Source organism: Pipistrellus hanaki (genome assembly GCF_964339955.1).
Source record: "Pipistrellus hanaki genome assembly, chromosome: 2".
NCBI classification, from domain to species: domain Eukaryota; kingdom Metazoa; phylum Chordata; class Mammalia; order Chiroptera; family Vespertilionidae; genus Pipistrellus; species Pipistrellus hanaki.
In genome coordinates, this window is record NC_140504.1 from 49,224,562 (window position 1) to 49,250,820 (window position 26,259).

General features: G+C 42.1%; 2 protein-coding genes and 1 pseudogene across 6 annotated transcripts in view; all 3 read left to right on the top strand.

The window, feature by feature from the left end:
* Positions 1-64: 64 nt before the first annotated feature.
* WDR53 (WD repeat domain 53) lies at positions 65-24,620 on the top strand. Of its 3 annotated transcripts, none has more exons than XM_084871725.1 (3): positions 65-114; positions 16,619-17,109; positions 22,154-24,620. In XM_084871725.1, exons 2-3 carry the CDS (start codon positions 16,630-16,632, stop codon positions 22,745-22,747), a joined length of 1,074 nt encoding a protein of 357 aa, XP_084727851.1. In that variant the 5' UTR covers positions 65-114; positions 16,619-16,629; the 3' UTR covers positions 22,748-24,620. The 3 variants fall into 3 exon arrangements, with proteins under 3 accessions (XP_084727851.1, XP_084727850.1, XP_084727852.1); XM_084871724.1 differs by lacking the exon at positions 65-114 and adding an exon at positions 271-400; XM_084871726.1 differs by lacking the exons at positions 65-114; positions 16,619-17,109 and adding an exon at positions 278-400.
* RNF168 (ring finger protein 168) overlaps positions 304-26,259 on the top strand; it is a 62,003-nt gene continuing 36,047 nt past the window's right edge. The window contains exon 1 of one of the 2 annotated variants that reach the window (XM_084871618.1): positions 304-400. The gene's annotated coding sequence lies outside the window, so the exon portion shown is untranslated. Of the gene's footprint in view, positions 401-22,243; positions 22,349-26,259 lie in introns of those variants that run through there. The other variant, XM_084871617.1, reaches the window with a different exon arrangement.
* On the top strand, positions 12,471-14,312 carry LOC311616402 (splicing factor U2AF 35 kDa subunit-like; annotated as a pseudogene). Its single transcript has one exon. The product of its transcript is annotated as a splicing factor U2AF 35 kDa subunit-like (transcript).

Genomic DNA, 26,259 nt, shown 5'->3' on the forward strand with positions numbered 1-26,259 from the left:
GCTCGCCCCGGAAGTGACCGTTTGGCCGAGGCGCTCCGCGCCCTACGCGGCACGGGATTGGGCGCCGCTGGGTGAGGTCATCACGAGGCGCCGCGAGGGACGCCGGAGGCGCAGGTAGGTACAAGTTCGGCGCCGTGGGCTCGAGATTGGCCTGCCGCGCCTGGGTCTCGTGGTCCACATGGGCTTCCCCGGCCTCTCTTCCTGCTAGCCTTCTCGGTGTCAGCGAGGTCCCCGGGGCCGGCGCCACCCTAACGCAGGAAGCTTCCCTCGCCGGGCCAGCCCCTCCCTGGCTCCGTTGCCTTCGGCCGAATTGATCTTCGTTCTTTACCTTCGGCAGCCACGGTGGTCTCTTCCTGGTTGGGCTCTCTTCAGAAGGTGTGACCCAGCGTGCGTTCGGAAAGTAAGGTCGCTGCTCTTGAACTTCCCTCTCCCCAACGTTTGGATAACAACTAAGTGCTCCATTCTTGTGGTCCCAGGCTTCCCTACAGACTAAACGATTGATCAGCAGGAGAATTAAGGCAGAGTGTTCTTTATTTAATTAGACATTCCAACGGGAGAATGAGTTGGAGATGTCATTATTGAGGGCTTCTTGGAAGGGAAAGAACTTCAGCATTATTTGGTCTTACTGTTTTTCTTCGTTGAAAACTCTACAAAAGGTTTTCTGACAACTTTTAAATATTATTCAGTAAGAGAAAATAATAGCTATCGTGTGAGTCAGGCACTACTAGAGTCCTTTTATGGTTTTTTTTTTTTTATGTAATTCTCAACTCTACGAGGTGATAATTACGGTGACAGGGTTCATAGATTTCTTTAGTAGTCAGTGCCACTGTCTTGTCTTTAGGTAGTAAGAATTCTTTCCTCAAACTCATAATCCACTTTTTGTCTACCAGTAAAAATAAAAGGACTAGTTGCGTTCCCTTTTTTCCAGGTTTTTTTTTTCTCCAACACTCTTAGTAACCCAGATTCTTTTCATTCTTGCTAGTGCCAGTGGCACAGCTCCTTCCTTAGTCGTTTTGGCTGCTAACCAGCTTCTCCACATCAAGAGCAACTTTGGGCCGAAACCGGTTTGGCTCAGTGGTAGAGCGTCGGCCTGCGGACTGAAAGGTCCCGGGTTCAATTCCGGTCAGGGGCATGTACGTTGGTTGCGGGCACATCCCCGGTAGGGGGTGTGCAAGAGGCAGCTGGTCGGTGTTTCTCTCTCATCGACCTCTCTCCCTTCCTCTCTGTAAAAAATCAATAAAATATATATATTTTTTAAAAAGAGCAACTTTGGAAAACTCAAGCATATGAAGAAAAGCTGACCTATACTTAACTACAGTGATAATGACTATGTGGTAGCTTAACCTCAGTCTTTGGAGTTTTACTCATTTTTCAGCTCTCAACCATAGGACATCCGAGGAGGAAGACCAGCATTTGTCTGGGAAGATGCTTAACTTTTTCTTTTAAATCTTCAAGAAATATGTAGAATTGATACACTTGAGAAGGGGGCAAAGAACCAGGCCGAATAACAGTTTTAAAGGCACAGATAGCCGAGACCGATTTAGCTCAGTGGATAGAGCGTCGGCCTGCGGACTGAAAGGTCCCGGGTTCGATTCCGGTCAAGGGCATGTACCTTGGTTGTGGGCACATCCCCAGTAGAGGGTGTGCAAGAGGCAGCTGGTCGATGTTTCTCTCTCATCGACGTTTCTAACTCTATCCCTCTCAATTCCTCTCTGTGTAAAATCAATAAAATATATATTTAAAAAATAAAAATAAGAAAAGTATAAAGGCACAGATACTTGAATAACTGGGTGTGTGGCAGTATGACTGGAGCAGAGTGTTTGGAGATCACTCAGTTATTAAAGATGATGCCCTTTATTCTGTTTTTGTTTTTTTTTTTTACAGTGTAAGTGAAGTTGAGCCTTTCGAGGCTCTGATCAGGCGATTCTGATGCTAATCTACTCCAGTAATGAGGTGACGTGTGTGTGTGTGTGTGTGTGTGTGTGTGTGTACCCCCCAGGTGGCCCAAGTAGAATTTCAAAATAGGAAAATATTTTCTTTATCATGCCTCCTTTTCTTTATACATATCTTTCACCTGCTCATCACCCTCCTGACCATGTCCCGTTCTTCACGTTCAACCTCATTCTCTGGTTGTTCAGAACAGCCAACTTTTGCACTCCGCCCTTTCTAAAAATGCTCTCAACGTACCCCACCTTTCCCAACCCACTCATTAGGTGTTGGAAGGAATCTATTATCTAATTAAAGTAATTCACAATAGGATATGATTAATAGTTGTGCGTGACCCTTTAGGCATCTGGTATAAGAGGTTTGTTGACTTGAAACCTAAATGGGGGGATAGAGGCACTTAACCTATTTCTGGTGGGCTTTCCAGTCCTCATAAGAGAATAACAAGAAACGGTGGCTTGACAACTTATTTCTAAAAGATTGTTTTGATTCAATGCAGATTTAATTAAAATTTTTCCCACTACCTTTTACTATAGCAGTTTGATTGTTTAAAACTTTTTGATGGTGGTCTTTGGGTATGTTTCAAATAAAGTAATTTTGGGGACTCTCATTAAGTTATGGATTAATACTCTACGTTAGGGGTGTCGAACTCAATCAGAGAAGGGGCCAAAATCTAAAATCCAGCCTAAATCGCGGGCCGAATGGTTTACTGAACAGTCATAAACTGACAATGTCATAAACTGACAGCGGAGTGCAGTGATGACAGCGCGGTGCGGGCCACATTGCAAGGCCTGGCGGGCTGGATTTGGCCCGCGGGCCTTGTGTTTGACACATGTGCTCTACGTGATAAATGTTGATTGACAAAAATCAAAAGCCTCCAGTGGCCGAAACCGGTTTGGCTCAGTGGTATAGCGTCGGCCTGCGGTCTGAAAGTCCCAGGTTCGGTTTCGGTCAAGGCATGTACATTGGTTGCGGGCACATCCCCAGTAGGGGGTGTGCAAGAGGTAGCTGATCGATGACTCTCTGATCGATGACTCTCTCATCGATGTTTCTAACTCTCTATCCCTCTCTCTTCCTCTCTGTAAAAAATCAATAAAATATATTTAATAATAATAAAAAAAAAAGCCTCCAGTGTATGAATTACTGGGCCTTTCCCAACTTTTTTTTTTAACATTCCATGTATTAGGTCTCTGTCATTCTAACTAGCTAGGTAATCAGTAAATACTATCCATGTGATATAGAGATTATAAAAAACAAATTAAACTTTTTTTAATTTAAATTCTTTATTGTTTAAAGTATTACATAAGTCTCCTTTTTCCCCCATTGACCGCTGCCTGGCCACTTTCACCCCCCAGCACTTGCCCTCATCCCCCTGCTATCTGTGTCCATTGATTATGCTCAGGTGCATGCGTGCAAGTCCTTTGCTTGATCTCTTACCCCCTAGCCTTCCCAGCCTTCCCTCTTAGGTTGGACAGTCTGTTCAATGCTTCTATTTTTTCATCAGTTTATGTTGTTCATTATATCCCACAAATGAGATCATATGATATTTATCTTTTTCCTGCTGGCTTATTTTGATTAGCATAATGCTCTCCAGTTCCATCCATGCTGTTGCAAATGGTAAGAGCTCCTCCTTTTTTTATACCAGTGTAGTATTCCATTGTATAGATGTACCACAGCTTTTTTATCCACTCATCTGCTGATGGGCACTTAGGCCGTTTCCAAATCATAGCTATGGTAAATTGTGCTGCTTTGAACATAGGGGTGCATATATCCTTTCTGATTGGTATTTCTGTTTTCTTGAAATATATTCCTAGAAGTGGAATTACTGGGTCAAATGGAAGTTACATTTTTAATTTTTTGAGGAAATGCCATACTGTTTTCCAAGTGGTTGTACCAATCTACATTCCACCAGCTGTGCATAAGGATTCCTTTTTCTCCACAGCCTCGCCAGCACTTGTCGTTTGTTAATTTGTTGATAGCCATTCTGACAGGTGTGAGGTGGTACCTCATTGTTTTGTTTTGCATCTCGGAAAATTAGTGACTTTGAGCATGTTTTCATATGTCTTGGCTTTCTGTATGTACTATTTTGAAAAGTGTCTATTCAGGTCCTTTGCCCATTTTTTGATTGGGTTATTTATCTTTTGTGAAGTTGTTTGAGTTCCCTGTAAATTTTGGAGATTAAACCCCTATAGGAGATAACATTGGAAAATATGTTCTCCCATGCACTGGGCTTTCTTGTTGTTTGTTAATGGTTTCTTTTGCTGTGCAGAAGCTTTTTATTTTTATGTATTCCCATTTATTTATTTTCTCCTTGGTTTCCATTGTCCAAGGAGCTGTATTGGTAAAGATATTTGCTACAACATATGTCTGCTATTTTGCTGCCTATAAATTCACCTAAGATTTTTATGGTTTCCCATCTTACATTTTAAGTTCTTTATCCCTTTTGAGTTTATTTTTGTGTATGGTGTAAGTTGGTTGTCTAGTTTCATTGTTTTTGCATGTATCTGTCCCATTTTCCCAATACCATTTATTGAAGAGACTGTCTTGACTCCATTGTATACTCTTGCCTCCTTTGTCAAATATTACCGTAATTGAGCAAAGTATCTCAGTTCTTTTGTTGCAATGGTAAATGGGATTATTTTTTAGTTTCTCTTTTTGTGAGTTCATTATTGCTGTATAAAAAAAAGCCATAGGTTTCTGAGTGTTAATTTTGTATCCTGTGACATTGCCGAATTCATTTATTAAGTCTAATAATTTTTTAATGGCGTCTTTGGGGTTTTCTATGTACAATATCATGTCATCTGTGAATGATAGTTTTACTTCTTCTTTTCCAATTTGGGTGCCTCTTATTTCTCCTTGTCTGATTGCTATGACTAGCACTTCCAGTACTATGTTGAACAGGAGTGATGAAAGTGGGCATCCCTGTCTTGTTCCTGTTCTTAGGGAAATTGTTTTATTTTTTGCCCATTGAGTATGATATTGGCCGTAGGTTTGTCATATAAGGATTTTATTATGTTGAGGTATGATCACTCTATTCCCACTTTGCTGAGTTTTTATTAAGAAAGTGTGTTGGAACCAAAACCGGTTTGGCTCTGTAGATGGAGCGTCTGCCTGCACACTGAAGGGTCCCAGGTAAGGTCCCAGGTTTGATTCCGGTCAAGGACACGTACCTTGGTTACGGGCACATCCCCAGTGGGGGGGGGGGTGCAAGAGGCAGCTGATCGATGATTCTCTCTTCGATGTTTCTAACTCTCTACCCTCTCTCTTCCTCTCTGTAAATAATCATAAAAATATATTTTTAAAGAAGAAAGGGTGTTGGATTTTGTCAAATGCTATCGCTGCATCAATTGATATAATTATGTGATTTTTCTCTCTCAGTTTGTTTATGTGATATATAATGTTTATTGATTTACAGATATCGTACCAGCCTTGCATCCCTGAAATGATTCCCACTTGGTCATGGTGTATGATCTTTCTAATGTAATGCTGGATCTGATTTGCTACAGTTTTGTTGAGGAATTTAGCATCTATGTTCATCAGGGATATTGGCCTGTAATTCTTTCTTTGTACTACCCTGTTTCCCTGAAAATAAGACAGTGTCTTATATTAATATTTGCTCCCAAAGATGCGCTAGGTCTTATTTTCAGGGGATGTCTTATTTTTCTATGAAGAAGAATACGGTACACATTTATTGTTAAATGAAAATAAAGGAAATTTATTACCTGTATATGGTATGGTAGTACAGTAGTTGCAACACAAACCAGACAAACTGTGAATCCTACAGTATCAAAAATTTACTCATTTATTCAATGACAATCATGTCATCATCTTCTGGAACATCGTCATAACAATCCCAATTCCTGAATTTCCTGGTGAATTTCTTGTGACTCCATTTCTTTCAGAATCAGTGGACCAAATCTCTCATGTTTAGCCTGGGGGGGCCTTCTTTTCGGGGGGATGCTTATATTTCACTCAGAAGGAAACCTGTTAAGTAGGTCTTATTTTCGGAGGATGTCTTATTTTCGGGGAAACACAGTAGTAGTATCTTTATCTCGTTTTGGGATTAGGGTAATGCTGGCTTCATAGAAAGAGCTTGGATGTGTGTCTTCCTCTTGAATTTTTTGGAATAGTCTGAGAAGGATAGGTTTTAGTTCTTCAAATGTTTGGTAAACTCCCCTATGAAGCCATCCAGACCAGGGCTTTTGTTTGCTGGAAGTTTGTTTGTTTGTTTGCTTTTTTAAATATATTTTATTGATTTTCTACAGAGAGGAAGAGAGAGGGATAGAGAGTTAGAAACATAGATGAGAGAGAATCATCAATCAACTGCCTCCTTCACAACCCCGCAACCAAGGTACATGCCCTTGACCGGAATCGAACCTGGGACCTTTCAGTCTGCAGGCTGAAGCTCTGTCCACTGAGGAAGACTGGCGAGATTGCACCACTGGGTCCCACAAAACATCTATATAAGACAAACTCAAAAAATCTGGGTGGCATGCCAGTCTCCTGGTCTGGGTAATCTAGGGATGCCCCCTACTTGGGATATTTGGGTCCTCTTGGTAGTTGGGTCTTGAGTGTTATTGTCCCGTTTTTGGATGAAGTCTCCTTGCAGGATGTCTGGTTATGAGGCTCACTGTATACCACATTTACCAAATATCACAAAATACAACTCAACAAGTCATGACACAAAGGAACAAAACGCATATGGACTCACAACAAGGATAACCCCAATATAAGTGATCACCAAAGAAAAGAGAATTAGGAGAGAGAAAAGAGAGCAAAATCGATATAGAGAAAAGAAAAAGGTGAGAGAGAAAAGAAAGAGAAGAAAAAGGAAAAATATATATATGGGGGGGAAAACACCTCAAAGTAAATAGATAAACCAAAAAATGCAAACAACATACACCCAGAAAAAAAGGGGGCGGGAGGGCAGGATCTGTAGAAGCAGAGCTTACTAGGTATGCCGGTTAATAAAGCGGATTTTTTTTTTTTTTAAAGATGGAGTTACACATATGTTGATACATATGCGATTTGATAGGTATGCTATTTAGTTGTATTGACAGCAAGCTTCAAAATTTCATATGTCATTTGCTGAAGGTGTTAACATCATAGGTATTTTTATGCTTAAAAATGTCGACTTTCATGACAAAAAAAGAGCATTTGCGGGAACTTTAATTCATTGTTTTGAAGAAAAGTGCTGCTGAATACTTTGAGAACCTTATGGTGAACATGCTTCATCTCAAGATACTTGTGAACACTGGTTCAAAAGCTTTAAAAGTCATGATTTTGATGTGAAAGACAAAGAACATCTAATCAACCAAAAAAGTTTGAAGACCAGGAGAGGATCCAAGATGGCTGCTCGGGTATACACCTAGCCGCAGCAGCTCACAACAATTTCAAGGGAATACAACTAAAATGTAGAGTGGACATTGCCCAGAGCTACAGGTAGTCGACTGACTGAAAACTCTACAATAGGAAGGAGGGAGAAAACCAGAAGGAAAATCAGAGGAGCTGAAAAAAAGCCTAAGGTACGGAGACATGCGGTGCGCTCGCACGCCCGCGCGCGCGGAGAGGTCGCAGCCGGAGAGGAGGAGAGGGCTGGGTGCTGCCTGGCGTTCCCTAGCAGGAAGGAAATAGAACCCACAGCCTGGGCTGACCCCCCCGAACCGGCAGCGCTGAGCCCCAAGTTATGGGCCAGACCCTGGGGACCCAGGCTCCGGCAGGGGGAGACAATCCCGGGGGACGGCGAAAGGCGGGGCCCCCGGAGTCGCGCGCACATGGCGCGCATAGAACTGAATGTTGACTCTGATGCTGGATTACCCTAGCCGGAAGAAACAAAGCCTCCGGTGGCGGCTCTGAGCCTCAGTCCAGACCGCCCCGAACTCCAGGTCTGGGCCAGTCCCTGGGGACCCAGGCCCGGGCAGGGGGAGACGGAGCTGTGAGGTGGAGTCCTGGGAGCGCGGCGAAAGGCCGAGCCCCTGGAGTCGCGCACACTGTGCCCAGAGGACAGTCTGTTGACTCTGATCCTGGACTCCCCTAGTGGGAGGGAGAAAGAAAACTCCAGACTGGAGGAACGCGACGTGGAGCAGGAGCCCCTGCCGGACACCGGCCAGCTGGGCGTCAGCAAGGAGCCGGGCGACAGGGCCCCCGGGGGGGGGGTGCCCCTGAGCCTTCGACTGCTGAGCGCGGGCAACGGAGCCAAGGCCTTGGGCTGCTTCCTGGGCAGCGCCGACCCCGGCAACAGGCTGGAGCAGCAAGGGAGCCCGTGGAGAACAAAGGGGTGCCACAGGCCAACCTGCTGAGCTCCCAGGACAAGGAGGAAGAAACCAAAGAAGTTCTCAATGTGAAGAAATCAAGTGAGAGCAAATGATAGTAAAATTACTTAAGAAAGAATACAAAGAAGATCTTGAAAAATCAAAGACTAAGTCAGAACTCAACGCACCAGCCAACATTGCAACATAAATGCGTTTTTGTTTTTGTTTTTAAAAAGAAAAAAAGAGAAAAAAGGGACAGAATGTTGGAACAGCGGCGACCAGGCCTAGAGTGGCCAGGAACAAGGCAGTGGCAGCTGGGCCCGTAGCAGCAGTGGCCAGGCCCCAGAGCAGCAGCAGCCAGAACAAGAGCATCAACGGCCAGCACTGGAGCAGCCAGACCTGGGGCAGTGGCAGCCAGGCCTGAGGCAGAGGCGGCCAAGCCCAGGGTGGCCAGTCCAGGAACACCCAGACACGGAGTGGCCGGGCCCAGAACAGCAGTAGCCAAGCACGGAGCATCCAGGCTGGGAGCGGACAGGCTCGGAACAGCCGGGTCAGGTGCGGCCAGGCCCGGAGCAGCGGCTACGAGGCTGGGAGCGGCCAGGCCTGGAGCAGCCGGGTCTGGTGCGGCCAGGCCTGGAGCAGCGGCTGCCAGGCTGGGAGCGGCCAGGCCGGAGCAGCAGCTGCCAGGCTGGGAGCAGCCAGGCCCGGAGCAGCCGGGTCTGGTGTGGCCAGGCCCGGAGCAGCGGCTGCCAGGCTGGGAGCGGCCAGGCCCGGAGCAACAGCTGCCAGGCTGGGAGCGGCCAGGCCCGGAGCAGCCGGGTCTGGTGCGGCCAGGCCAGGAGCAGCGGCTGCCAGGCTGGGAGCGGCCAGGCCCGGAGCAGCAGCTGCCAGGCTGGGAGCGGCCAGGCCCGGAGCAGCCGGGTCTGGTGCGGCCAGGCCAGGAGCAGCGGCTGCCAGACTGGGAGCGGCCAGGCCCGGAGCAGCAGCTGCCAGGCTGGGAGCGGCCAGGCCCGGAGCAGCCGGGTCTGGTGCGGCCAGGCCCAGAGCAGCGGCTGCCAGGCTGGTAGCGGCCAGGCCCGGAGCAGCAGCTGCCAGGCTGGGAGCGGCCAGACCCGGAGCAGCCGGGTTGGGTGCGGCCAGGCCCGGAGCAGCGGCTGCCAGGCTGGGAGCGGCCAGGCCCGGAGCAGCAGCTGCCAGGCTGGGAGCGGCCAGGCCCGGAGCAGCCGGGTCTCGTGCAGCCAGGCCCGGAGCAGCGGCTGACAGGCTGGGAGCGGCTGGGACCGGAGCAACCGGGCCCAGAGCAGCCGGGTCGGGTGTGGCCAGGCCTGTAGCAGCAACAGCCAAGTCCAGAGCAACTAGGTCGGGAGCGGCAGTGACCAGACCCGGAGCAGCTGGTTGTGGAACGAACCAGAGCAACAGAGGCCAGGCCCGGAGCAGCCAGGCCCGAAACAGCTTGCTCCTCGCCTGTACCTGCCCTCGGCTGCCTCTCAGACATGGCTGGAAACTTTTGCAGGAACTTGAGGGTCTGCTGAATCAAGTGATGAAGGCTTAGATCTGGATGTGTTGAGTTAGTATAGCGCTGGGGTGTTGATCTGTGAGTGCCTTGGGTGGGGCCTGGATGAGGCTGGTTGACCTATTTGAAAATGTCTTTTGTGTGAAGTGTATCATTGGGCATGTGGAGGTATTATTGATATGAGAAAATGCTAAGTAACAGATTTACTATCTAAAAAGGGATTTACTATCGGGGAAAGGGAGGGAGGAAGAGACTGAACATAAACTGTGCACCTATGGATGAGGACAATGGGGATGGGGAGGGGGCAGAAGGTGGGGTGGGAACCTGGTGGAGGGGGGAAGAAATGAGGAACCTTTGTAATAATATGAACAATAAAGATTGATTTAAAAAAAAAATCAATAAAATATATTTTTAAAAAAATAGAAAAAAAAAAAAAGTTTGAAGACCAACAATTACAAGCATTATTGGATGGAGATGAGTGTCAAACTCAAAAACAACTTGCAGAAAGATTAAACATTGCTCAGCAAACAATTTCCAATCGTTTACAAGCAATGGGAAAGATTTTAAAGGAAGGAAAATTGGTGCCACATCAACTGAATGAAAGACAAATGAAAAACTGAAAAGTCATCAGTAAAATGTTGCTTCAACGGCACAAAAGAAAGTCTTTTTGGCATTGAATTGTGACTGGCGATGAAAAGTGCATTTATTTTGAGAATCTCAAATGCACAAAACCATGGATTGATCCAGGTCCACCATCAACATTGACTGCAAGGCCATTGTTTTGCTTCGGAAAGAAAAGAATGCTCATGTTTGGTGGGATCAGGAAGATGTGGTGTGTTATGAGATTCTAAAACCAGGTGACACATTAATACTTATCGCTACTGACAACAATCAATTTGAACCACATTTTGATCGTGAAATGACTAGAATGTTCCAGAAGACACGGAAAGTAATTTTGCTTCATGATGACACACCATCACACACTTCAAAACCAGTTAAAGACACGTTAAAAGATCTTGCCTGGGAAGTATTAACCCACTGCTGTATTCACCAGACCGTGCTCCTTCAGATTACCACTTGTTCTGATCAATGGCAAACACACTTTCTGAGCAGCACTTCAAAACCTACAAAGAAGTAGAAAATTGGGCCGAAACCGGTTTGGCTCAATGGATAGAGCATTGGCTTGGGAATTGAAAGGTCCTGGGTTCGATTCCGGTCAAGGGCATGTACCTTGGTTGTGGGCATATCCCCAGTAGGGGGTGTGCAAGAGGCAGCTGATCGATGACTCTCTCTCATTGATGTTTCTAACTCTCTATCTCTCTCCCTTCCTCTCTGTACAAAATCAATAAAATATATATTTAAAAAAAAAAAAAAAGAAGTAGAAAATTGGGTCTCTGAGTGGTTTGCCTCAAAAAAAAAGTTTTATTGGGACAATATCTACAAATTACCTAAAAGACGGGGAAATGTGTAGCTAGCAATGGACATTACTTTGAATAAAACACTTTTGAAGTTTCTCTTGAAATTAATTGTGTTTTCTTTTATTTCAAAATCCATTATTATTAACCGGTACACCTAGTATATACAGAAAGTAAGGTTAAGGAGTTGAATGAATAGCAGAAGGACCTCAGTTCAGTATAGAGGAGGAAGAAAGAATGAGTGAATAAGAAGAAAAGAAACTTTAAAAATTAAAAGATTAAACAAAACTAATTTTAAAAAATTTACCTTCACTTATTCCTCCATTTTGGGAAAAGAATAGAGAAAAGAGCAGGTAAGCTTGAGTTTAGTAAATGATACTAATTAATTAGGAGAAGAAAGCAAGAGAGGAGAGGAAAAACAAGCAACAAAAAAATTGGTGAAGAAAGAGAAAATAGCGTGCTTGGACTTGGAGCAAAGGAGAGGAAATGAGATACATGAGTAAGCCAACAGAGACCGCAGTAATAATAACATGTCAATAAAGCAGACAAAGAAGATTAACAAGGGGTAAAAAGAAAGGAAAGAGAAACTAAAGAGGGACAGAAGAAGAGGAAACAGGATGAAAGATGCAGAAGTTAAGAAGAAAAGGGTGGGGTGGGGGAAAGGTAAAATAAAATTAGAATGAAGGAAAAATATGAAAAAATAAATATTTTTAATAAAATATTTTTTAAAAAGTGAAGTGTCATTTGTTTCAGCTGAGTTTTAATGCCCCAGCGGGGGCTGGTTTAAGACCCCACTCTTCTGTCTGCCACTTCTGTTTCCTGTTAGGTAGTCAGCACCATGTTATGGTTCAATTCTCAGGGCAAATGCTGGGGTTGGAGCTTGATCCCAATAAGGGGTGTGCAGGAGGCAGCTAGTCAGTGATTCTTGTCATTGATGTTTCTATCCCTCTCTCCCTCTCCCTTCCTCTCTCTGAAATCAATAAAGACATTAAGTAATAAAATAAGGAATCCTAAAGCTGTAGAGGGCAGATTTCTAGACTTTAATATTAATACACCATAAAAAAATTAAAAGTTGAGCCGAAACCGGTTTAGCTCAGTGGATAGAGCGTAAGCCTGCGGACTGAAAGGTCCCGGGTTAGATTCCGTCAAGGGCATGTACCGTGGTTGCGGGCACATCCCCAGTACGGGGTGTGCAAGAGGCAGCTGATCGATGATTCTCTTTCATCATCAATGTTTCCATCTCTCTCTCCTCTCTCTCTCTCTCTCTCTCTCTCTCTCTCTCTCTCTCTCTTCCTCTCTGTAAAAAATCAATAAAATATATTTTAATTAAAAAAAAATTAAAAGTTGAGTTTTGGCGGCCTCAGCAGCACTGTCGGAGGCTGTGGGCGGGAAATGACAGAGTATTTGGCCTCCATCTTTGGCACTGAGAAGCACAAAGTCAACTGTTCATTTTATTTCAAAATTGGAGCATGCTTTCATGGAGACAGATGCTCTTGGTAGTACAATAAACCGACCTTTAGCCACACCATTGCCCTCTTGAACATTTACCATAATCCTCAAAACTCTGCGCTGCGCTGTTCTGTGAGCAATGTCGAGATGCAGGAACCCTATGACGGGTTTTTTGAGGTTTTCACAGAAATGGAGGAGATGAATATCTGTGTTAATCTTGGAGATCATCTTGTAGGAAACGTGAAGTTGAACGGAGAAGAAGATTCAGAGAAAGCTGTGATTGACTTGAATAGCCGCTGCTGGTTCAACAGGGCAGCCCATCCAAGCTGACCTTTCCCCTTGTGACCGACTTCTGGGAAGCCTGTTGCCAACGATATGAAACGGGAGAGTGTACACAAGGTGGCTTCTGCAACTTCATGCATCTGAAGCACATTTCCAGAGAGCTGTGATGGGAGCTGTATGGGTTCCGGATTGTGAGAGGGATGTCCGACTGCCGGCCTCATCACCCCTAACTGCCTCTACCTTGCCCCCCCCCCCCACCATGGCTTTATCCAGAAGGTCTCCCAGATCTCCCAGTCTAATTAGCATATTACCCTTTTCTTTGTATACATTGTTGACTGTTAACTATCTTGTACCCACCTAAGTAAAAGAAGTATGTGTCTATCATTTTACTCGTTATTCAATCCCAGACTTCCCCCTACCCTTTGGTTTATCCTGCCTCTCTAATCTATCACCAATGGATTTCATTTCGTCATCTCTTTTGATTGCAACCTATAAAAATAGATGAAAAACTGCCATTCTTCTTGAAATATTAATGTTTATTGCATGTAACATTGTTATATTTAAAATTGTTTTTCTTGAGAAAAAAAAAAGCCATTTTTCAGAGCATTATCCCAATCCATTGAGATTCAGCTTACTGGCAATTGTCAATTCAGTTTGGCTCAAATAAACTCACAAAAATTCTTTACAGGTTTTAATATTTTTACATTAATAAACTGACAACTATTGGATCCGGGCTGCCTGTCACTAGAGGCAATTAAGCAGAGACAAGGTTGAATCATATATGAGCATTTTTTCCAATAATGCCGGCAGTATGGGAGAGCAGCAAGTCATCCACAAAAATCTGCTCTGAAACCCCCCATAACCAAGCTGCTTATATTGGGTAGGACCAAGATGACTTGGGGAAGTAGGTAAAAGGAATAAGAATAGGTATGCACAATGAGTATTACAGGCATGGGGAAGTAGGCATTGTGTGCTGGGCAGGACTCCCATTGTTTGGGCCACCTGATTGTTAATCCTTCCAGGATAATAGGCAGTGAGTGAATGAGACTGGTCTGCATTCCTAGGTTGACTCCCAGATTCCTGGGTGTGCACAGCTCTCAGCTAGATTAGAATGTCCTTTCTTTAATTAGAACAAGGCAATCAGAACATATTTAATATTTCTTATAAATATAGCTAGTTCTCAATATTCTATTTTTGCCCCCAACAAGTACATTTAAAAGCAGTAATGAATTACTAGTATATTTTAGTCATTTTCTGTACTTTACCTGGTAAAGAATACTAACAAGCCCAGCTGGCGTGGTTCACTGGTTGAGCATTGACCTATGAACCAAGAGGTCATGGTTCAATTCCCAGTGAGGTCATATGCCTAGGTTTCGGGCTCAATCCCAGGTGTGGGGAATGCAGGAGGCATTTTCTGTCATCGATGTTTCTGTCTCTCTCCCCCTCTCCCTCTCTAAAATGAGTAAAAAAAAAAAAAAAATGGAGGGGGGATACTAACAAACTTTTTAATTAAGTTTTTAAAATAAATTTTGTAAAATTTCTTTTTAAAAATTATTTTTATTTTTAGAGAGAGGAAACATCAGATTGTTGTTCCACTTAGTTATCCATTCATTGGTTGGTTGATTTTCTTTTAAATATATTTTTCTTTATTTTAGAGAGGCAGGAAGAGAGAGCTGCTAGAAACATTAATGATAAAAGAGAATCACTGATTGGCTGGCTGCCTCGTGCACACCCCCCACTGGGGACCAAGACAGCAACCTGGCCTTGTGTCCTGACCAGGGATCGAACCATGACCTTCTGGTTGACACTCAACTATTGAGCCTCATAGGCCAGGCTATTGGTTGATTCTTATATGTGCCCTGACCAGGTATGGAACTCTGAACCTTGGCATACTGGGACAATGCTCTAACCCCATGGTCAGCAAACTGCAGCTCACGAGCCACCTGCGGCTCTTTGGCCTCTTGAGTGTGGCTCTTCCACAAAATACTATGGCCTGGGCGAGTCTGTTTTGAAGAAGTGACGTTAGAGTAAGTTTAAGTTTAAAAAATGTGGGTCTCAAAAGAAATTTCGATCGTTGTACTGTTGATATTTAGCTCTATTGACTAATGAGTTTGCCGACCACTGCTCTAACCATATGAACTACCCAGCCAAGACCTAGTCTTCATTATTTATTTAAAAGTTTAGTATCCCTTTATACTGGGTCCCTGTATAAATTTTAAGGGCCAGGAGATGTTGGACAAATTATTGAACATTTCTGAAACTCAGTTTTATTATCTATAAAATGGAATAATTCTAAGCAGAAAGGTTTTTTTTTGTTTGTTTTTTTGGTGTTTTTTTTTAATATATTTTATTGATTTTGTACAGAGAGGAAGGGAGAGAGATAGAGAGCCAGAAACATCGATGAGAGAGAGTCATCGATCAGCTGCCTCTTGCACACACCCTACTGGGGATATGCCCGCAACCAAGGTACATGCCCTTGACCGGAATCGAACCCGGGACCCTTCAGTCCCCAAGCCGACACTCTATCCATTGAGCCAAACCGGTCCCGGCAAAGCAGAAAGGTTTTAAGAATAAAAGTAAATAACCTTTTAATTTAGTCTCGGGTGCTAAGACCTAAGGGTCTGCATTTCTAACCAGTTTCCCAAATGATTGGTGTAGTACAGGTTCTCAAATTCTAACATGCATCAGAATAATCGGGGGGTGGGGGAGGGGGTGTTAGAACATATAGCTGGACCCCAACTCCAGTTTGTGATTCAGTGGGCCTAAGGCGAGGTCTGACAATTTTTATTTCTAACAAGTTCCTAGATGATATTGATGCTGCTAGTCTGAAGCCATACTTTGAGAACCATTGGTGTAACATATATGATGCCACTTTGACCAGCTTAATAAAATGAAAAAAGGGAGAATGGTAATATTTGATGAGCACTCATTATTTACCAGGCACTATTTTATGTGCTTTACATATCTTCTTTTAGTTCTCACTGATTCTATGAAATGGGTGTTACCATTATCATTATCCCCATTTTATAGAGAAGGAAAGTGAGTCACAGAGAAGAGGTTGTATAACTTGCCCAAAGTCACCCAGCTAGTAGGTAGTAGTACTAGTCATACCCAGAGACTCTAGTTCCAGAGCTCACTCTCTAAAACATTATTCTGATAAAAAATATTACCTGATGGTTGTGCAGCCCTCTCTTAAAAATAATTTTTCCTGATTTTTTTTTATTTTTTCTAATTTAAAATAAATATATTTAGTGTTTTTTTTGTTTTTGTTTTTGTTTTTAGTATATTTTATTGATTTTTTTTACAGAGAGGAAGAGAGAGGGATAGAGAGTTAGAAACATTGATGAGAGAGAATCATCAATCAGCTGCCTCCTGCACACCCTCTACGGGGGATGTGCCCACAATCAAGGTACATGCCTTTGACCGGGATCGAACCTGGGACCTTTCAGTCCGCAGGCAGACACTCTATCCACTAAGCCAAATCGGTTTCGTCTAGTGTTTATTCTTATGGGAGCCTCACCAAAGACTGGAGAACCAGGCTTACCTGGGTTCCTGATTGCCAAGGAAGCCCATTTCAGCATGTTCCAGCTTGATCTGCCCACAATTCTGTGTTCAGCTAGGCTTGGTCTTCAACTGTCTTTTTGTTGTTGAGTTGTTTAGATGTCTTAAAAAATATTTAAATGAAATACTATTTATTGCATTTGTCTCCTACTATTAAGTTCTTAAGTAAAATATGACATTATAGTTTTTTTCCTCCTTCACAGTCTCAGCCATTATGGCTGTCAAGTGGATTGGTGGACATTCTTCTCCTATTCTCTGCCTGAATGCAAGTTCAGAAGGACTAGTGGCTTCTGGAGCAGAGGGTGGAGATCTCGTGACTTGGGGTGAAGATGGGACTCCATTGGGACATACACACTTAGAAGGGGCCAACGACGTTACCTGTGTCTTATTCTCTCCCTCCTGCCCCACCAAGCTCTACGCCTCGCACGGAGAAACTATTAGCATACTGGATGTCAGATCCCTCAAGGGTTCCCTGGACCATTTTCATGTGAATGAAGAAGAAATAAATTGCCTTTCATTGAATGAAACTGAAAACCTGCTGGCTTCTGCTGATGATTCCGGAGCAATCAAAATCCTAGATTTGGAAAATAAGAAAGTTAGCAGATCGCTAAAGAGACATTCCAACATCTGTTCTTCTGTGGCTTTTCGGCCTCAAAGGCCTCAGAGCCTGGTGTCATGTGGACTGGATATGCAGGTGATGCTTTGCAAAGAATACTTGGGTAATTTTTAAATGGGATGTGTTAGCAGAATCAAATTGAATAGACTAAATATATCTTTGAATTTTTTATTTTCTACTAACATGAACCATAAGCTTTACTTCTAATGCATGTTTTATGCTAACTTGACAAAGCCTGTTAGATTTTATTCACAAAGTAATCACTAATTATTTAGTCTTTTCTCTGTGCTTTAATACACTCGTAATATCTGAGAATTCAAATATTTGATTCTAAACATTTGTTTTAAAAAGGAACATGCTGAAGGCAGAATTCATCTACTTTCTAAAAAAAAAAAAAAAAAAAAAAAAGTTGGAGGGACTTGATCTGTTGTTTTGTTTTGTTTTGTTTTGTTTTTGGCCAGGGTGGATCTGTTGTTTACTTTAAAATTCTGGGGTGCATTGCCCAGCTGGTGTGGCTCAGTGGTTGAGTATTGAGTTCAATTCCTGGTCAGAGAACATGCCTGAGTTCCAGGCTCTATCCCCTGTAGGGGGTGTACAAGAGGCCCCAATCAATGATTCTCTCATCATTGATGTTTCTCTCTCTCCCTCTCTTCCTCTCTGAAATCAATCAATTAATACATATTTTTTTAAAATTCCGGAGTATGTTAATTAAAATATTATATATTGGTGACCAGGATTGGAGCATTATATTCATGCTGAGTTTTGAAAGGAACGTCACAAATCAGCTCATATTCAGAGGAGAGTATATCTAGAAATCCCATTATGTCTGAAACTGCAGGTATTTAAATTTTGGTTTTCATGAGGGGGGAAAATGGAATATGCTGGTCTAAATAGAAGTCATATAAGGAAGCAGAATTTGGTTTAATTAAAGAAAACTTTCTCACTATGGCACCTATAGCTCAGTTGATTAGAGTACTGTCCTGTACACCGAAAGGTGTCAATTCCCAGTAGGCAACTACCTGATCGCATCTAATTGTGTGTGTGTGTGTGTGTGTGTGTGTGTGTGTGTCCCGCCAGCCTAATCACTCCTAACCGCCTCTGCCTGCTGGCCTGGTTGCCCCTAACTGCCCCCTCCGCCACCAGCCTGGTAGCCCCCAACCTGGTCGCCCCTCACTCCCCCCTTGCTGGCCTGGTTGCCCCCAACTGCCCTCATCCCCACTACCACCACCACTTGCCTGGTTGTCCCACGCAGCCTACTGTTCAGTCATTTGGTCATCTCTCACTAACCCACCTGCCAGCCTGGTCACCCCACAAAGCCTGCTGTTCGGTCATTACTGTGACAGGTGAAATACAGTAACATTTATTTTCTCCTAGTCGATTTGCATATTCCTCTATTATCAGTATGGATAACCTCCAGGCTCTTTTTTTTTTAACCCCATTTTTTTCTTCATTATCTCTAGCTCTCCTACTTAGATGATACAGCTTGAACAAGTGGTTGAGAAATTGTAAAATACCTTGGAATCTTTAGCAGTTAGAAAGAACAAAGAAAGATAAAGAGAACAATTTATAAAAAAAAAATACGCAAGAACAATTTGGGAATCTTCGGTACTTGGAAATGATCCTTGAGTTGGTAGAAACTGGGATGGTTATTAACACATGTAAATGATTTAATTAACACAAAATGTTTATGCTTCTAAAAACACTTAAGGTATAGTTCATGTTTGGATGTCTTAGGGGGACAATAAATATATTCCAGATATTATGGGGCCTGTGTGAGAAAGAACTTGGGGGTAACTGTCAGTACAGTTAAGCTAGCAGATTCTGGAATGTTTATTTTCCTTTGTTCAGGGTGGGGTGTTTGTTTTTGTTTGTTTTTGTTTTGTGTATTTGTGTGGTTTTATTTATTTATTTTTATTGATATCAGAGAGGAAGGGCGAGGGAGAGATAGAAACATCAATGATGAGAGAGAATCTGCTGACTCCTGAATTCCCCACACTGGGGATGGAGCCTGCCACCCAGACATGTGCCCTGACCAGGAATCGAATGGTGACCTCCTGGTTCAAGGTCCACGATCAACCACTGAGCCATGCTGGCCAGACTTCTTTTTTTTTTTTTTTTTTTTTTTTTTAGATTATTTCCACATCAAGTTCTAGTACTCACTCATTTTTATATTTTCTGATATTTTTTATTTTACTAAAAGTTACTGGCTTCACTCCAATAGCAATTACTCTCCACTTAGTATAATGTTATAAATCCAATCCAAAAGGATTTTCAATTCTTTTCCTACTAGAAGCAAAAAATACATGTTACTGTATTTCACTTATTTGGAAAGTAGACTTGATGGAAGTTAACCTTGAGTTAACTTGAGCAGGAGTAATCAATTCAGATCTATGGTTTTGACTATCTAAACAAAGTTTTGCTTGTCCTAGTATCCATTTTAAATTGTGAGTCACAATTCAGAGATAATACTAAACGGTAAAATAAAGCTGTATATTTGAAAGTATTAAAAATATTTTCCTTTTCAAATTGGTTGCAGTAGGAAGAAAACGAATCACTATAGAGTGAAATCAATTCACAAAGCTTATTGTTTCATTTTAATTAGCACTTCGTTTAAATAAATGTAGTAGGTCTGAGATTGTGGTAGGGAACAACAAAAAAATAAATATACCAAAATGTCAAATTAATCAACAGATAGGTTTGGAATTTCTGCTCTTTTCCAGGCATTATACTAAGCATTAGCAAAAATGTATTAAATCTCCAAAAACTGACAAGCTAGTAATGTTAGTTAATAGAATAGGAATTAGAAATGGAAAAGAGAAAAGCGGCTGGAATAGTTATGAAATTTCGTAATCTTTAATTTTATTTGCACAGATGAGGGTAGAATGACCTAAAGAAAACTGGCAACTGCTTAATAATTTGGATTACATTTTTTTTTCTTTTTCTTTTTTTTAATTATTATTATTTTTTAATAAATTTTTATTGTTCATATTATTACAAGTGTTCCTTCCCCCCCCCTTCCCACCCCACCCTCTGCCCTTTCCCCACTCCCCATTGTCCTCATCCATAGGTGCACAGTTTATGTTCAGTCTCTTCCCACATCCCCCTCTCCCCTTTTCCCCAAGAATCGTCAGTTCACTCCCCTTCCATACCTCTGATTCTATTATATTCAACAGTTAATATTGTTCATCAGATTTTTTTTTTTAATTTCCTTGGTTTTTAGATTCACTTGTTGATAGTTACGTATTTGTTGTTCATAATTTTTATCTTTATTTACTTTCTCTTCTGAAAGAACCTCCTTCAGCAATTCATATAATTCTGGTTTGGTGGTGATGAACTCCTTTAGCTTTTTTTTATTAGTGAAGCTCTTTATCTGACCTTCGAATCTGAGTGATAGCTTTGCTGGGTAGAGTATTTTTGGCTGTAGGTTCTTGTTATTCATCACCTTGAATATTTCTTGCCATTCCCGTCTGGCCTGCATGGTTTCTGTTGAGAAATCAGCTGACAATCGTATAGGTATTCCTTTATAGGTAACCACCTGCTTAGCTCTTGCTGCTTTTAATATTCTCTCTTTGTCCTTTGCTCTTGGAATCTTAATTATGATTTGTCTTGGTGTGGTCCTCTTTGGATTCCTCTTATTTGGAGTTCTGTGTGCTTCCTGGACTTGTAAGTCCAATTCTTTCCCCAGGTGGGGGAAGTTTTCTGACACTATTTCTTTCAGTATGTTTTCGATATCTTGCTCTCTCTCATCTTCTGGGACCCCCATGATTCTGATGTTGGATCGTTTGAAGTTGTCCCAGAGGTTTCTTACATTATCTTCAATTTTCTGGATTCTCTTGCCTTCTAGCTTCTGCAGAGGAGTGTCTTCTGGCTCTTTATGTTCCAAATCTTTGACTTGATTCTTGCGATCTTCTATTCTGTTTTTAGGACTCTGTAGAATATTTTTTATTTCAGACAATGTATTCTTTATTTCTTGTTGATCCCTTTTCATATCCTCATAGGTCTCATTTATTTTATCGGCCTTTTCTAGGAGACTCTTGAAAAACCTTATAAGTGTGGTTTTGAACTCTATATCCAGTCGCTTTTTGTCCTCCATTTCTTTCGTTTGTGATCTATTTGGTTTAGGCATTTTCGCAGGCAGCTTTCCTGATGGGGCAGGGTTTCAGGGTGGAGCCTACAGCCTCGGCTTCCGTCAGCCCCGCCCTATGCGACTCCTGAGACTCAGGGTCCTTCAGTACTTGTTGCAAGCGCCTCTGAGAGAAAGGTGCCCTCGATTTTCGCCTGCTAACAAACAGTGTAGGGTAGGCTCTCCCGCAATGGGCCCAAAACTGGGGTTCAGTTCAGTTGGAAGTGGAGTTGGAGGTGGCGTTCAGAGCAGTCTGGAGCCTGTCTCCTTCCCGCCAGGACAGTCCTACGGCACAGCCGGCTGTCCCTTCTCTGAGCGCACTGTGTGCGCCTCCGGGGCCTCCTTACGCCGCTTCCCCGGGTTCCGCCTTACAGCCCAGCTCCCTCTGGATGAGCCTGGGTCCCCGGGGTCTGGCCTAGAACGGAGGTTCAGAGCAGTTGGGGGCCCAGCACAGTCGGAGTTTTATCTCCTTTCCGCTAGGGAACGCCCGCCAGGCACTCGGCCTCCCTCCTCTCCGCGCGCTGCGTGTCTCCGTACCTTGGGCTTTTCCAGCTCCTCCGCGCTTCCTTCTGGTTTTCTCCTTGCTTCTCGTTGTAGAATTTCCAGTGAGTCGACTTTCCTGTAGTTCTGGGTAATGTCCATTTTATATTTTAGTTGTATTTTATTGAAATTGTTGCGTGCGGCTGCGGCTAGGTGCCTACCCGAGCAGCCATCTTGGATTCTCCCTCAATTTGGATTACATTTTAATAGTCTTGTTAATCGAAAGTTATTCAGGATCTTGTTTTCTAAATTCTATCTTACTGCCCATTGGCATTTTAGTTTTGGCACCATTCCAGTGCCATATTGTAGTGCCCTCTTAATTTGTTTCTTAATATTGCTGGAAATATATCATACTAATTAATCTCAGACTATTTTGATGATTTTATTAGAAGCCGATTTTATTAGTTTAGCAGGATGGCTAGAACTTTATTTGACTGTGTAACACTCTTTTGTTTAAAGGTGATGCTGTGGAACCTTCAGAAAGCCCGGCCACTCTGGATTACAAATTTACAGGAGGATGAAACAGAAGAAATGGAGAGCCCGCAGTCACCGGGTCAGCTTTTAAACCCTGCTCTAGCCCATTCTGTGTCTGTGGCATCATGCGGCAATATTTTTAGTTGTGGTGCAGAAGACGGAAAGATTCGAATCTTTAGGGTAATGGGAGTCAAATGTGAACAAGAATTGGGATTTAAGGGCCACACTTTGGGAGTATCCCAGGTCTGCTTTCTGCCAGAATCTTATTTGCTGCTTACTGGAGGGAATGATGGGAAGGTAATGATGTGGGATGTAAGCAGTGAAGTTGAGAAAAAACAGAAGAGCCCTACAAAACATACCCACAGAAAAAGCACTAAAAGAGCAACTTACACCAGCCAGGGTGGAAACACTAATACTTCAGTGACACATGAGGAACAGGGCAAAATTTTACCAAAGCTAAGTATTGAACATGGAGAAAAAGTGAACTGGCTCTTGAGTACAAAAATAAAGGGTTGCCAAAATATATTAGTAGCTGATCAAACTAGTACTATATCTGTGTATCCCTTAAATGAATTTTAAATCCAATAAAAACATCTGAATAACTGCAGCCACTGTTTTAGGTTTAAAAAAATCTTGTTTCTTTGTTTAAACTGTTTGTCATATGTAGAAAAATACCATTCCATTGTATAAATTTTAAGACATTTGAGCAAGCCAAAACCGGTTTGGCTCAGAGGATAGAGTGTCGGCCTGCGGACTGAAAGGTCCCGAGTTCGATTCCGGTCAAGGGCATGTACATTGGTTGCGGGCACATCCCCGGTAAAGGGTGTGCAAGAGGCAGCTGTTCGATGTTTCTCTCTCATCGATGTTTCTAGCTCTCTATCCTTCTCCCTCTCTGTAAAAAATCAATAAAATATATTTTTTTTAAAAATAAAAAACATTTGAGCAAAAGAAGATAATTGGGTAATATTTCATATAGTGAGTGACATTAAAATTTAGGGGAAGTGAACTAATATTAGCTCAGTACTGAACATATACCAGATTTTATGTATATTTCATTTTTTTTATTCCAAATCAATGATTTCCTCCATTTTATTGGCATAAGAATTGAGACTCAGGGTGTTAAGTAACTTGAAAACCCAGGAAATTTGCAGGTACAGTTACTTGCCTACAAAGTATCTCAGTTTTTCTTGTTAAGCCTCCTAACTTAGGGAAGCCCACATCCTGACTCAAATGTGGTCACTACACTAGTTAGAACATAGTCATTTCAGATTCTAGGATGCTGTGCGGAGCCTTACCAGGCTGGAAGAGGAAACCTGTTACTGCTTGTTCTGTGTAAAGCCCAGAAGGCTTTAGTAACAATTTGCCCTTTGCTGTTTCTAAGAAGAGGGTTTTAGAATCAAATCAGTTTAGTATATTATGCAGCAATCCTGGCCATGATGCAGGTAGGACCAAAAATAAACTGCAGTCACAAATAAGCTCAAGATATAGAAAAAAGAAGAGGTAGAAAAAAGAGGCCAAGATCGAGTATCAATAGTAAACTTCTTTTCATGGCCTGGATTGCTGTCTTCCTTTCATGTTCTTTTGGCTTCTGCTTATATATCCTACTCTTATATTCAAAGTTTTGAAGAGAGAATCTGATTAGTTACCATTATCCTTGTTTGAGGAGAACCCTTTGATAAGCTTCATTTCTGTCAGAACACTTGTTACAAGTGACAGAATTCAAAATTGAATTGGTTTAAGGGAATAAAAAGGAATTTATTGATTCACATAACTGAGAAGTCCAATGATAGCTGACATGTACTACTGGGGTAGCTAAGCTTATAGGATGTTAGTCTATAGTGCCTCGCCTGTGGAAAGTCTTTCTTAGAAGTGAAGAGGTAGAATCCTCACAGTAATTTTGAGCCTGGAACCAGTCATGCCTAAAACAAGTGTATTCCTGGAGGCAGCTGATCGATGGTTCTCTCTCATCAATGTTTCTAACTCTCTATCCCTCTCTCTTTCTCACTGTAAAAAGTCAATAAAATATATATATTTTTAAAAACATATGTCCGCATAAAAACCTGTACATGGATTTTATAGCAGCTTTATTTCTGATAGCCCCAAACTAGAATCAGCCCAGATTCCTTAAACAGGTTTATGGTTAAATTGTGATAATATCTACACAATGGAATACTGCTTAGAATAAAATATAAATTTTATATTAAATATAAATTTAATATAAAATTTATATGCAGCCACTTGGATATTCATATAGATTTTCAAATTTATTGCATGAATTTTTTATAATATCTTAGCTTTAGCCCTGGCCAGTGTGGCTCAGTTGGTTGAGCATCATTCTATGCACCCAAAGGTCACAAGTTTTATTACCAGTCAGGCACATACTCAGGTTATGAGTTAGATCCCTGGTCAGAGTGTGTGCAAGAAAGCAACCGGTTGCTGTTTCTCCCTTTCTCTCTCTAAAAAAAAATCAATAAAATGTGACTTTATTTTAAAATATATCCTTTTAGTTTTTTTTTTTTTTTTTTTTTTAATATATTGATTTTTTTACAGAGAGGAAGGGAGAGAGAGAGCTAGAAACGTCGATGAGAGAGAAACTTCTACCAGCTGCCTCCTGCACACCCCCCACCGGGGATGTGCCCGCAACCAAGGTACATGCCCTTGACTGGAATCGAACCCGGGAACTTTCAGTCCGCAGACCGACGCTCTACCACTGAGCCAAACCGGTTCCGGCACCTTTTAGTTTTTTAATACCTGTTTACATGTATAGTGATGTCCTTCAATCCTGTTATTGCTTATCCGGTTTCTCATTTTTAGTAGTCTTATCAGGAGCATGTCTTTTTTTTTTTTTTTTTCCCTTTTTTTTTTCGGGAGCTTTTCTAAGAACCAATGTTTGCCTTTGATAATTCTATTATTTAGCTATTTTCTGTTTCTCCTTCAGTCTATCATCTTTAGGTTTAATTCTTTTTCTAACATCTTAAGATAACACTTAACTCACTTATTTTTCAGCCTTTTTTGCATATATGCATTTATATTAAGTGTACATAATAGACAGATCTATAGAATCAGACCATAGGTAAATGGTTGCTAGCGCTGGTGACGGGGAAAAGCAATTAGGAAGGAATGGGAGTGATTGTGATGATGGTAAATATGCTAAAACCTCTTGAAATTTATATTTAAAATGAGTCATTTGTATGATATATGAAATATATCTCAATAAAGCTGTTAAAAATACATACTGCCTGATCTCATTTACAAAAAGTTCAAAAACAGACAAAACTAATTAATGTATAATGAGACATAATGGTTATCTTTGGGGAAGATAAGGAGAATAATGATTAAGAAGAGTCCCAGGTGCTATGCCAATTCTGGCAAGTTGGTAATATTCTGTTTCTTGATTTTGGTTAGGGTTACATGAGTGTATTCACTTTGTAATAAGTCATTAAAAGAAAACACATCAGCCGAAACTGGTTTAGCTCAGTGGATAGAGCGTCAGCCTGCGGACTGAAAGGTCCCGGGTTCGATTCCGGTCAAGGGCATGTACCGTGGTTGCAGGCACATCCCCAGTAGGGGGTGTGCAAGAGGCAGCTGATTGATGATTCTCTCTCATTGATGTATCTAACTCTCCCTCTCTGTTCCTCTCTGTAAAAAAATCAATAAAATATATTTTAAAAAAGAAAACACATTATTTCCTCTCCACACTCAAGATATGTGGGTTTTTCACATTGAGCAGTTCTCCAATTCTCAGAAGACACTACAATTGGGTATCCTACAATCTAACCCAATTTTCAAACTAACTGCCCAGAGGTATCTTGGACCCCACAGGTTAAGGGGTCAGTCCCTCAAGTCTGCTCCCACTTCAGATGCCAATCAAAAGTCCCAAGGTGTCACCTGTACTCTGACTGACCGGCTGTAAATCAAGGGTTCCCATGACCCTCCTCAAGTTTGGTAATTTGTTAGAATGGTTCACAGAACCCAAGGGAACAGTTTACTTACTATTACTGATTCATTACAAAAGATACATTGAAGAATAGAAATGAATAACCAGATGAAGAGAAGCATAGGGTGAGGTCTAGAAGTGTTCAAAGCAAAGG

Coding starts and splice junctions, on each gene's coding strand:
- WDR53 (XM_084871725.1), top strand. CDS start 16,630: ATGGCTGTCAAGTGGATTGGTGGACATTCTTCTCCTATTCTCTGCCTG. Junction 17,110..22,153: donor CATGTGGACTGGATATGCAG/GTGATGCTTTGC, acceptor TTTTGTTTAAAG/GTGATGCTGTGGAACCTTCA.